Below are 12,848 nucleotides of genomic sequence, written 5' to 3'. Positions count from 1 at the left end.
GATAAAGTCTAGAATGTGCTGGGGAGGGGGTTGATATCTGGCTTATTGTTAGTGCTCAATAGTTGATAGTCTTATTATTATTATTATTATTCAGAATCCTGCCCTTAGCCCCACAGAGATCCATGAAATCCTTTATGTAAAGGGTTTAGAGTACAGTGAGGCGCGTGGTGCTTGGTGCTATTTATTTTATTCTATTTTATTTATTGACAAAATATATTAACAGTCCTTACAGTCTCTGGGACAAGTTCTTTGCCTTTTCTGGGGCTCAGTTTCTACCTGTGTAATACCTGGCAACTGCCTGGTAGGGATACTTAAGGGTTGGTGTCCCCAAGGGCCTAACAACTGCCTGGAAAGGTGGTACTTGAACTTTTTAGGAAGGGTTTGCCTGAATAAACCTACCACCCCACCCCCACTCCCAGACCAGCAGAGACCCAGGAATGCCAGCCAATCTACAGACATCTACTTAGAAACCCAGTGCAGTTCTGCAGCCCCCAGACACACAAACCCATCCATCAAGCCAGAGCCAGGCCAAGAGCTGCACAGTGCATTTCAGCAGCATACCAGCCCAAACAGCTGGAGTTTGCTCACTTATCTTGCAGAACACATGTGCTCACATTTGCCCTTCTGCACACATCCCCATGTGTATCCTCACCCACACCCCCAGGCCTGCACACCAACAGATGACCCAGCCCCACAGGGTAACTACCAGTTCACTCATGTCACACACACAGGTCCAGACACTCATATGCACTCCCCCGTGAGTACAAACTTTCACACATGCCCAGGCAGATAGGTCCTTGTCAATGACACCTTTTTTCTGCTCAGGAGCTGCAGACTGACTAGCCCACTCCTCCTCAGAGCCCACACAGGAGCCCTGGGGGAGAGAGAAGTCCTGTGAGCTGCTGGCATAGCCAGGCCAGGGTGAGGGGGCCGAGTCCAGACCCAGAGCAAGTGGCCCAGCAGCTGTGCCCAGGCTGGCCCTGCCAACTTGCTCACTCACTTGGACAAGCCTGGAGCCCGTGGGGGAGGCACCTCCTACAGGGGAATGGGGCAAGATGGAAGTCCTGCCCCTGACAAGCTGAGGTTCTGGGAAAGTAAGTCCCTTTCCTGTGGGTCTCGCTTCATCCATTTCGGCCAAGATGCAGGTGGTCCGGTGACCTGGTTCTCCAATGTAACTGACTTGTTGAATACTCTTCAACCCAGAGGGGGCCTTGGCAGGTTGATCTGCATTTAACAACCCCCCCAGGTGACCCATATGACCCAATGACCACTTTGAGAAACCCTAAAAGTCTAAAGGATTTAATTTTATGACACTAGAGAGCGGGGAAATGGCCAGGGATGGGGGGAAAGAATAGACTTTAAAGACACCGGAAACACTCATTTCAGGTCAGTAAAAGCAACAGTCCAGATGTGGCCTTCCAGTCCCCTCCCCCTAGCAGCAGCTGCGAAACGGGTCAGGGGTCAGCCCAGCCCGGACCCCTCCCCTCAATCCAAGAAGTCACTGCAACTTCACCATCGAAAGTATTTGTTTAATAACAACAACCAAAAAAAAAAAAAAAAAAAAAACCCACAGAACTATTGTAAAACAATATTCTCAGTCGGTGATCATTGTAATATACAATACAAAGCAATTAATTTCCTCAGAAATCTGAGAAGCACCAAACGTGACCATTTTTTAAAATGTCTGCTTTTCAAAAAACAGAAACACACGGGGGGACTCCCCCAAGTCTCTGGTGGTTGGTGGGCGAGGAGGGAGGGTCAGCCTGCCCTGTCAGTCCCCCAGCCCCTGGCTGGATCCAGCAAGCGCCCAATGGCCGCCGATCTGTCTTGTTCCTCCCCAGCTCCGGCGAGGCGCTTTGGAAGGACCAGAGAACAGTTATTCCTCTCGCCCCTTGAAGGGCTGGGGTCCGCCGGTCCCTGAGGGCGGCGCTTCAGCGACACAAGATGCGATCGTCCGCTGGAACGCACGCCGCCTGTGATGAAACGGAGAGAGAAGTGAGACGGGCAGGTTGGAGGGAACAGGGCTGCAAGCCCCTCTTCCCCAGGAAACACGAGGAGGCAGCACCTTTTCCAATCTCCTTGGGCATCCTTGAGCAGCTAGGTGCCCGAAAGGATGGGGCGGACATAGGGTCAAGTAACCCCTCCCTCTCTGGGCCTCAGTTTCCCCATCCGTAGAAGGAAAATGATCTCGTACTCCAACTCGGACCTCACCTCTGCCGCCAGGGCGCTGATTTCGTCGTTAAGGGTGCTGAGCGGAGCCCGGGCGGGGAGTCCCCGGCCCCCGGGGGTCCCGACTTGGGATTCCGAGTTCAGCTCCAACTCCAGGTCCCAGATGTAGTCGATGACGTGCTGGAGGATCTCCACCCTGCTCACCTTGCGGTTCTGGGGCAGGGTGGGCACCAGCTCCTTGAGGCGCGAGTAGCAGCCGTTCATGTCGTAGAGTAGCACGTTCACCTGCTGCTCGTCTAGCAGGGCGGGCAGGCGCGCCCCGGGGCCGCCGGCGCAGCGCGAGATGGCCACGCTCTGCTCGGACAGGCAGCGCACGACCTCGCCCGCGCCGCCCGCAGTCTTGCCCGCCTTCAGCGCGCAGCTGGGGCCCGCGGCGGCCGCGGCGCTGCCACTGGCGACCTTCATGATACTGGCGTCTGGGTGAGAGAAGGTGAAGCGGACGGAGGAGGCGGACGACGGGAGTACGGGATGAAGTTCAAACGGTAAAAAAACTGCTGTAGAAAGGTAGATGCAAGCCCCACCGCCCGACTTTTATAGAGACGCCGCGGCGCATCCCACCCCCATCTTGGGGGGCGGTCTCAGACGTTCAAAAACAGCCAATGGGAGGTCTGGAGGCGCGGCCTAGAGAGCTTCTGGGTCCCGCCTCCTGCTCTACTAGTGCACCCTCACCGGCGTGGAAAGGGACCCGAGACTCAAGAACAGAGAGAGTGGGAGGACACGGTGCAAGGTCGCTAGTGGAGGCAAGGGCTGCCTTGGGCTCCTCGGGAAGGAGGCTAAACCGGTATTACCAATAACGAAAAGATTCCAAGAATCAGTTTTCCCAGGTTCATTTTCTCACTTTTCCAGCCCCATTTTACAGATGAGGGAAACTGAGGTCCCGATGGAGAAGCAGCGGGATCTGGGTCGCCCAGTACTTGAGCCTGGGCTTCTGGACCCTATTGGAAGATTATCTCTGGGACCCTGATCTCCCAAATATTTGAGCTGAAACTTAAAGCGGGCCCTCCTTTACACTCTGCCCACCGCGGCGGTGTCCTTTCCCAATTCCCAGAGGAAGTTGCTGGTTAATGTTCCTGGGACCAGGCGGGCTTACCCAGGCCCCTTGGGATGGGAGCAATTAATTCTGGAAAGTCTTCCTCCAGGATTGGGGACTGGGTCTCTGGGACCTGAACAAGATAGAAGGCGCCTAGAGTGGACTGCCTTCCCTGATTCTCCCCTGGATTTACAGCCCCCTGCAAAAATTCCCCAAATCTGCATCATTAAGTAATTAAAATTTTTTTCTCCCTTTTTGCCTTCCCCCCCAAAGACCTCGGATCAGGGTCTCCCTCCCACGGCGCGGCAGCTGCGGAGCTCGAGTCTCCCCCCTCCCACCCACCCCACTCCCGGGGCTGCTCTGTGTCAGCGTCTGAACAAGCGGCTCAGACCGTTAGACGCCAGGCCCGTGACGTCACCCATTCATAAAACCCGGACGGGCTGTCAGGCTGGCGCCGCGCGGGCGGTCGCCATGGAGACGGCAAACCCAGCCCCGGAGCTCCCCAGCCACCCCCAGCTCCGCCAGTCACCTGCAGGCCTCGGGTGGGAGGCCTGGGAATGCCCTCCTCGCGGGCGCGGTCGCTGGGCAAGGGTCACCTTACCTCCCCGCCCCACACCTGGGAATCTCTCCACCAGGCCCACAGCTCCGGCCACTTGGGAGGTTTCTTCACCGCCTCCTCCCCACCTCAAGCTCCCAGCTCACGCCTGGGGAAAGAGTTCCGATTCCAACTCTGCTGCTGGATGAATTTAGTTGAGTCTCGGGCCCTCTCTGAGCCCGAACTTCTGCCTGGTATTTCGATAATGACAAAGGTGACGATTTATTGCATTCTTACTTGGTGCCAGGCACTGTGTGAAGAGTTTGCTTTGTCAATCTTATGCGGTCCGCGCCACAACTCTAAGAGGGGAGTTGTTTGGTTTCTTTATACAAAGGAGGAAACCGAGGCTCAAAAAGCTTCCCAGGAGCCAGAGCTGTTGTAATGGCTGCATTATTATAACAAGGGCACTTTATTGTAATGCAGTTCCTTCCTGCCAGGGTAGGCAGTCTGCCTCCAGAGCCCTGGATAGGCTAGAGGCGGGGAAACTGCGGGGCTAAAATTCTGTGCTAACATAGGAGAGGATATTATGGCTCCTTTTCCCCCTGCAATTCACTGGGTATCAGTGAGTTTCCTTTGCCCACAGGTTGGGGGAGGGGCCGATAAACCGACCCCCTGCCTCCACATCTGGAAACCAGGAAAGCTGATCATTGAGACCAGCTTCAAAGGAGAGAGATCACTAATTAACTGGACTCCTCATCCCCTTAGCACTCCCCTGCCCCAAACTCTCCAAACTCCCTAGGCCTTGTTTAGCAATCCTCTAATGATTGGAGAGAACTTTTTGCTGTGCAGAAGAATTGGAAGGACAATGACCAACCAGAGAAAATTAGAATATTAATTCATTACCTAGTGTTTATTAATTGATCCAGCAATTCTACTTGCTGGAATCAATTCCAGAGAAACCTACACACAGGAGCACAAAGGACGTCTGTTCAGCATGTTTCACTGAGGTGCTACCTGCAAGAGAGGGGAAGTTGAAATAACCTAAATGTCCATCAACATGATATAAATTATTAATGGAAGTCAGTGCAGTGGCCTGGCTATGCAGCGGGTGGGAAGCATGGCTCTGAGAGATATCTAGATCCTACTGTTGATGGAGAAAGCAAGTTTTAGACTGGGGGTCAAGGTAGGACCTTTTATTGCTCCTGAGTACGTGTGTTTCTGGAAATGACTTTAAAACAAGAGAGGAAATTATGCTACAGAAAAAAATTTCAAACACAGTACTGTGTGATTTCTCTTATTTGAAGTTCTAGAACAGGCACAGCTAATCTAGGGGAAAGAAATCAGAATGGTGGTTGCCTCTGGGAGTGGAGGGTGAGAATTACCAGGGTAGGGTGTGGGGATCCTTTCTGGAGGGATAGAAATGGTCCATATCATGATGAGGTGCGGGTTACACAGTGTATGATTTAGTCAAAACACTTCGAATTATATGTTTTTGTGCATTTCATTGTATTTAAATTCCACCTCAATAAAAAATATTAGAAAGCAAAAAAAAAAAAAGTAGGATAAACAACAAATTATTAACGTTACCTGAGAAGTGAAGGGGAGCAATATGAAATCAGAATTTCACTTTGATCTTCACAGGGGTATTTAATTCTTCTCTTTTTTAAAAAACAGTGCTTTTGTTTTTTGGTTTTTTTCTGGCCCTGCTGCTTGATTTGTGGGATTTTAGTTCCCCCACCAGGAATTGAACCTGGGCCCTCGGTAGTGACAGCACCAAGTCCTAACCACTGGACTGCCAGGGAATTCCCTAAAAGAATGTTACTGAAGTATAATTGACATACACAAAGTGCATATATTTAAAGTGTCCAATCTGATAAGTTCTGACATACATATATACTCATGCACCTTCACCACATTTAAGAAAACTGTATACTTCATCACCCCTAAAATTTTTTTTTTTTTTTTTTTTTGCGATACGCGGGCCTCTCACTGTTGTGGCCTCTCCCGTTGCGGAGCACAGGCTCCGGACGCGCAGGCTTAGCGACCATGGCTCACGGTCCCAGCCTCAGGGGTCCAGCCGCTCCGCGGCATGTGGGATCCTCCCGGACCAGGGCACGAACCCACGTCCCCTGCATCGGCAGGTGGACTCTCAACCACTGCGCCACCAGGGAAGCCCACCCTTAAAAGTTTTAATCTGCCCCTTGTAACCCCTCCCTCCCCTCTCTCTTACCCAGTGCTCAAGCACTCTATAGATCAGTTTGCATTTTCTAGAATTTTATATACTCGAGTACAGTATATACAGTATATAATGTATAGAGTATATACTCTTTTTTTGGTAGTTTTTTCAGCCTAGTTTCTTTAAATCAGCATAATTATTTTGAGAATGTTCCTTTTTCTTGCTGAGTAGTAGGAGGATGTGGATATACTTTGATTTGTTTATCACTCACTTGTTGATGGGCATTTGGGTTGTTTACAATTTTGGGTTAGTACAAATAAAGCTGTTACGAACACTTGTATACAAGAATTTCTATGAATCTATGCTTTCATTTCTTTTAGACAGATACTTAGAAGTGAAATGACTGGGTCACATAGTAGATATTTATTTAACTTTATAAGAAACTGCTGAACTCTTTTCCACAGTGAGTGCACCATTTTACATTCCCATCAGGAGTGTTAAGACTCCAGTTCCGGGACTTCCCTGGTGGCACAGTGGTTAAGACTCCACGCTCCCAATGAAGGGGGTGCAGGTTCGATCCCTGGTCAGGGAACTAGATCCCATATGCTGCAACTAAGAGTTCATATGCAACTAAGACCTGGTGCAACCCAATAAATAAATAAATATTCAAAAAAAAAAAAAAAAGACTCCAGTTCCTCCACATCTTCTCTAACAGTTGTATGTTCATTTATGAGAATGGATAATAAAAGCTAAAAGTCACTCTAACAGATGTGTTGTAGTGTCTCACTGTGGTATTAATTTGTATTTTCCTAATGACTAGAGATGTCGAGCATCTTTTCATGTGCCTATGCACCATCCATATATCTCCTTTGGTGAAGATATTCATTTCTTTTGCTCATAAAAAAATGATTTTTAGATAATTGTAGATTCACATTCAGTCGTAAGAAATAATAGAGACCCCTTGTATCCTTCACTCAGTTTTCCTAATGGTAGCATCTTGCATGACTACAGTACAATGTCACAACAAGATTCCTCTGATTTCTGCTGAAATTCAGATTTCACCTGATTACATGCACTTGTGAGTGTGTATTTAGTTCTGTGCAATTTTATCACATGTGTAGATTTGTGTGACTATCACCAGAGTGAAGACACAGAGCAGTTCCATCACAAGGATCCCTCGTGCACCCTTTAATCTTTTGTCCATTTCTTTTAATTTGGTTTTTTGTTTTATTATTGAGTTTTGAGAGTTCTTTATATATTTTGAACAAATATCACTTGTGAGATATATGATTTATGAATGTTTCTCTAGTGTGTGTCTATGCTTTTTATCCTCTTAATAATGTCTTTTGAAGAACAGAAGTTTTAGGACTTCCCTGGTGGCACAGTGGTTAAGAATCCGCCTGCCAATGCAGGGGACATGGGTTCGATCCCTGGTCCAGGAAGATCCCACAGGCCATGGAGCAGCTAAGCCCTTGCGCCACATTGAGACTGCACTCTAGGGCCTGCGTGCTGCAACAACTGAAGCCTGCGTGCCTAAAGCCCGTGCTCCGCAACAAGAGAAGCCACCTCATTGAGAAACCTGCGCACCGCAATGAAGAGTAGCCCCTGCTTGCCCTGCAACTAGAGAAAGCCATGCACAGCAACGAAGGTGCAACACAGCCAAAAAAAAAAAAAAAGTTTTAAATTTGATGAAGTCCAATTTATCAATTTTTAATTTTATGGGCTTCCCTGGTGGCGCAGTGGTTGAGAATCTGCCTGCCAATGCAGGGGACACGGGTTCGAGCCCTGGTCTGGGAAGATCCCACATGCCGCGGAGCAACTGGACCCGTGAGCCGCAGCTACTGAGCCTGCACGTCTGGAGCCTGTGCTCCGCAACAAGAGAGGCCGCGAAGTGAGAGGCCCGTGCACCGCGATGAAGAGTGGCCCCCACTCGCCACAACTAGAGAAAGCCCTCGGACAGAAACGAAGACCCAACACAGCCAAAAATAATAAATAAATAAATAAATAAAAATTAGAAAAAAAATTTTTTTTTAATTTTATGAGTCATGCTTTTCTTGTCATATATAAAAAAATCTCTGCTTAACCCAAGATCACAACGTTTTTCTCTTATATTTTCCAGAAGTTTTAGGTTTTAGGTCTATGATCAATTACACATAGGTATTTCTTGAATATAGTTTTTTTTGTTTTTTTTTTTTTTTTTGCGGTACGCGGGCCTCTCACCGCTGTGGCCTCTCCCGCTGCGGAGCATAGGCTCCGGACGCGCAGGCTCAGTGGCCACGGCTCACGGGCCCAGCCGCTCCGCGGCATGTGGGATCCTCCCGGACCAGGGCACGAACCCGTGTCCCCTGCATCGGCAGGTGGACTCTCAACCACTGCGCCACCAGGGAAGCCCTTGAATATAGTTTTAAACAGAAGTGTATTCATGTACTACTTTGTGTAATAAAAAGCTACCTCCAAATGTTTAATATACCTCCCTCTGGCCTGACTGCTGACTAGGATGAGGTGGAATGTCAAAGACACTGCAGACAAATAGGGAGAGAAAGAAAGTCAAGGAACAACTAGGACTCCCAATAGCTAAGTGCACTTCACATTCATGAGCGTCCACCTCCTGTGCTAGCCATATCAAGATTGTATTATGAAAATTGCCTGCTAGGTGCCTTAGCCACACAAAGAAAGGATGAGTTCTACTTTGGAGGAAATCAGGGAGGCTTCCTAGAGGAGGTGACTTATCCTCTGGGCACTTTATGTGGGAAAAGCACAAGGAGAAAAGGCCTGAATGAAGACATGTGAAAGGCACGTAAAGCTTTGACAGTTTGAGGAGAGACAGTTGGCTGTGGAATAGTGTAAAGGGCTGGGGCTTGGGGTCCAAAAGCTCGGGATTTAAATTCTTGTTATACTATGTGATCTGGAGCAAGACCGTTCACCTCTCTGAGCTTCTGCTTCCTCACTGGCAAAATGATAGAAGGTCCTACCTCCTTAGGCTATTTCGAGGAGTCATGGAGATTAGGCTTGCAAAGCTCCTACTGTGGTCTTAGCACAGAGTAGATGCTCACTAAACAGTAAAAACATCTGTTCAAGTCTAGGCCCATCCCTCCGGGACCCATTTGGCTGTAATTTTGCTCCCAGGGGTTTTTAGTGAGCCCTGGAAGGTGGGCTTTCAGACCCCCCTGAAATGTTCCCTTCACTCTGCTCCCCTCAAACTTCCCAACTGAAATAATGACACCCCCCTATACACACAACCATCCTAAGCCTCTGGGGAAAAGCTGGCTTCATTTCACTCCAGAAAATTTTCAGTACTTCCAGACATTGGTTTTTATCTCTAGCATTTTTAAGGCCTGACAAGGAATTTAAATAAAGACTGCCTGTTTATATTTTTGCCAAATGGCCATTTTTTCTGTCCCTCTCCTTGGTAGTGGGAACTGAGAGAGTGTTTGCCTCTGAACCCTACTACCAGGTCAGCTCAGGAAAACAGAGCCTTCTTTTGGTGGCCAGGAAGTTTGGAGGACTCATTAAATGAACCCCCATGGTCCCACCCCAGGGTTCCGCTACTAGTCTCTCAGAGAGCCCTTCACACACACCTGGCACCATTTGAGTTTCACAGCTGCTCCCTGGGGCTGGCAGCAGCTGTGTGATTATAATGCACCATTTCACAGATGGGAATACTGGGGGCCAGAGAGGAGAAGGGACCGGCCCTTCACACCTTCAAATCCTGGCTCTGCCATTGACAAGCTGTGCCTCAGTTTCCCCATGTGTAAATTGGACCTAACCCTTATTCGTCTCTGTGGAGCGGTTGTGAGAATGAAATAAGCTACGCCAGGAGGTGATGAATGGGAAGGCCTTTCGTTATTATGTCTCTGTCACCACGGCTCCCTTTCTGCCTTTACAGTCCTTCCTCTGGCTTCCAGGACTCAAGGCAAATGGCTCCCATTTTCTAAGGGCTCAGTGTGGATCAGGCCTGGTTCCAAGCTTAACCTAAGACAGTGAGCTCAGGAGGGCAGGGACCACTGCTGTTCTCGTCATTGCTATAACCCAGGGCCGAGTACAGTGCCTGGCACACAGGAGGCACTCAATGAGTATTTGTTGATGAGAGAAAAACCACCCACGACGTAGGTGGTAGTATTATGTCTCCCTTACAGCTGAGGTCACCGAGGCCCAGAGAAGTTGAGCGACTTGCTTCAGATCACACAGCTAGGATGTGGTGTCGAACCTAGGTGGTCTGGCTCCTGAGGCAGTGGCTGTGAGGGGCTGTGGGGCTTGTGTGCACGTGTGTCTACACTGCGGGGATTCGGGTACATGTCCGGCACTTTCCCCACTGCCCCTCCGGGGAGTCTTGGCCTTGTAGGCTCCGGGGCGGTCCTGCCTGTGCCACGTGACCCGTTCTGGCCCTGGCCAAGCAGCTGTTCCCCAGATGTGCCCACAGCGTAGTCTTCCAGCCGCCAGGCCGGCGCCTCTGGGCTGGGGCTGCTGGAGCTGCAGGGGAGAGACCTTTGGCTCTGGCTGTCCCCGCCCCCCGTAATGGGAGACTAGAAGCGCCCCCTCCACACTCTACCCCCAGAACTGTGTGCTCAGCCAACACTCCTCTCTGCCCATCATGCTGAGAAGAAAATCCAAACTCCTCCCGGGCCTGCAGCCCCCGCAGGCACCACCAACCACACCAACCACATCTCCTGCTCCTCCCTTTCTCTCACCAGCCACACAGCCTCATTTACTAAACTAGTGCAGTCCCACCTCAGGCCCTTTGCCCTTGCTGTTCCCTCTGCCTTGAAGGCTCTTCCAGATCTTTGTAAGACTCTTCAGTCTTCAAGTCTCAGATCAAATGTCACCTCCTCAGAGGCCTTCTTAGAATCTCCCTTGGCTATTCACTTTCTTTCACATTCTCCTGGTCTTCATTATTCATAGAATTTATTACCATCTGAAATGATCTTTGTTTTCTTGGGAATTGTCCATCTTCTCCACACCCTCCCCAGGCTGTGAGCTCTAGTGGGGCAGGAACCACAGCTCCTTCGGTCACTGCTATGTCCCTAGAGCTGAGCACAGGGCCTGACCCAGAGAGGGTAAGTGACTTGTTCAAGGTCACACAGCATAGTACTTAAAATAGTGTAATATTTAGAGTAATAACTGTTGAATTAATGAATTGTTAACTTACAGTCCTCGGTTACCTCATGTGCAAAATGGAGCCAAAATTTGAACTTAATCCACAAGATTATGATACTTCAGTACTAAGCACATGGAAAGCATTCAGAAATGGGACCCAGAACACAGTTTTGTGTCCTTCCAGGGGTCTCATTTTTTCATCCCCCCAAACCAGCAGGAGTCTACGGATGAGTGCATGAGCGTGTGGGGACTTCAAGCTATCTGTCTTTAACAGCTGTAAAACCTCTTCCAAGTCCCTCTCCCATTCTGGACCTCAGTTTCCCCATCTGTAAAATGAGGCCTGTCACCATCCCTCCATCCTAGGGGTTCTGTGCTGGACTCCTGGGTCATGTCAGGGAATACAGGGGTTCAGCCTTGGGTGCACCTTTAGCTTCCCATCCTGTTTTCCAAAGAGACCCTAGGACAATGAACAGGGAGGCTGGAACCTGCCAATCTGGGCCGCTCCCTGGGTCCCCTGCAGATGCGGGGAGGGCTCTCCTGTGGCCTGACAAAGGACCACTGCTGCCCTGGGGTCTCAGGGCCAAAGGGAGGCACAGAGTCGGGGCCCAGGGACCTCCCATTTTAGGTCACTCAGCCAAACCTTCAGGGCTGCACAAACACACTGCTACACACACACACTGAGTGACACACCTATACGACCAACACAGCACATATGTGCAAACTGACATGACTGACACATCAACTGACAGCAACACCTCAATACACACAACCAACAGAGCAGCCTGCCAAACCCACAACACAGCACTACATGATAGGGACAACCAACACACAACCAAAACCCAAATCTGCACAACCAACCCATCAACAAACATACAGAGACCAAGGAGGCAACACATCGAAATACCCAACTGTCACACCTAACAGAACACTAAAGCAACACACCACAGCAACACCCTCAAGAAACACAACCCAGACGCACACCCTACACTGCAACACACATTCACCAAACACAACAAATACTTACACCCAGATCAGTATTGTTCACACCAAGATGCCGACACACAGTGCCCGCATCTTAGAGAAAACAACCAAATGCAAATCAACAAGCCAGCTTCCCCTGTGCACCGGCTCCCTTCAAGGCACATACCCAGCCAACACCACCTTCACCGGTTCAGAGACCCCGTATTGCCTCCCACCACCCCCAAAGTCTTTTTATTTATTTATTTACTGGCCACGCTGTGTGGCTTGAGGGATCTTAGTTTCCCGACCAGGGATTGAACCTGTACCCTCCTCAGCGAAAGCACAGAGTCCTAACCACTGGACCGCCAAGGAAGTCCCCCGAAGTCTTTTTAGATGTAGACACCTCCCCCAACACTCACACACACACACACTTACTTCAGAATCCTGCATAAGCCCTAAGGACACGCAACCACTCAACCACACCCACACAGACCCCAGGAACTCATGCTCAGGAATGTGGACGGGTCTGACCCTGGCAACCACAGAAGCTGATGCCACCAGCCAGGTATGACTCAGGCCAGGGTGCCCTCTGCAGAGACTGCAGAGACCACCACCCCTGCTGCAAGGCCCATGTAGGCCCACGGAGGTGGAAGGAGGGAGACTGGGCAAGAGGCCTCTGGTGTGGGGCTTCAGTGGGTTCCCCGTATGTCCACAGGGGATGCACAGGAGGCCCCACAGCTCCCCTTTCCAGAAGCAGAAATCCCCACCCCTGCCTGGTGCCCAGCCCAGCCCTCCCTTGACTCACCTGCCCCAGTACACCTGGG

The 12,848-nt window shown here is 50.0% G+C and overlaps 1 protein-coding gene across 1 annotated transcript; it reads right to left on the bottom strand.

Moving 5' to 3' along the window:
- Positions 1-1,508: 1,508 nt before the first annotated feature.
- ID1 (inhibitor of DNA binding 1) lies at positions 1,509-12,848 on the bottom strand. Its single transcript, XM_079719958.1, has 3 exons — positions 12,830-12,848; positions 2,212-2,645; positions 1,509-1,973 (listed from the first exon to the last, which is right to left on the bottom strand). Exons 2-3 carry the CDS (start codon positions 2,632-2,634, stop codon positions 1,932-1,934), a joined length of 465 nt encoding a protein of 154 aa, XP_079576084.1. The 5' UTR covers positions 2,635-2,645; positions 12,830-12,848; the 3' UTR covers positions 1,509-1,931.

The sequence above is a fragment of the Hyperoodon ampullatus genome (assembly GCF_949752795.1).
Source record: "Hyperoodon ampullatus genome assembly, chromosome: 14".
Classification (NCBI taxonomy): Eukaryota; Metazoa; Chordata; class Mammalia; order Artiodactyla; family Ziphiidae; genus Hyperoodon; species Hyperoodon ampullatus.
This window is presented reverse-complemented; position numbering and strand designations above follow the sequence as displayed.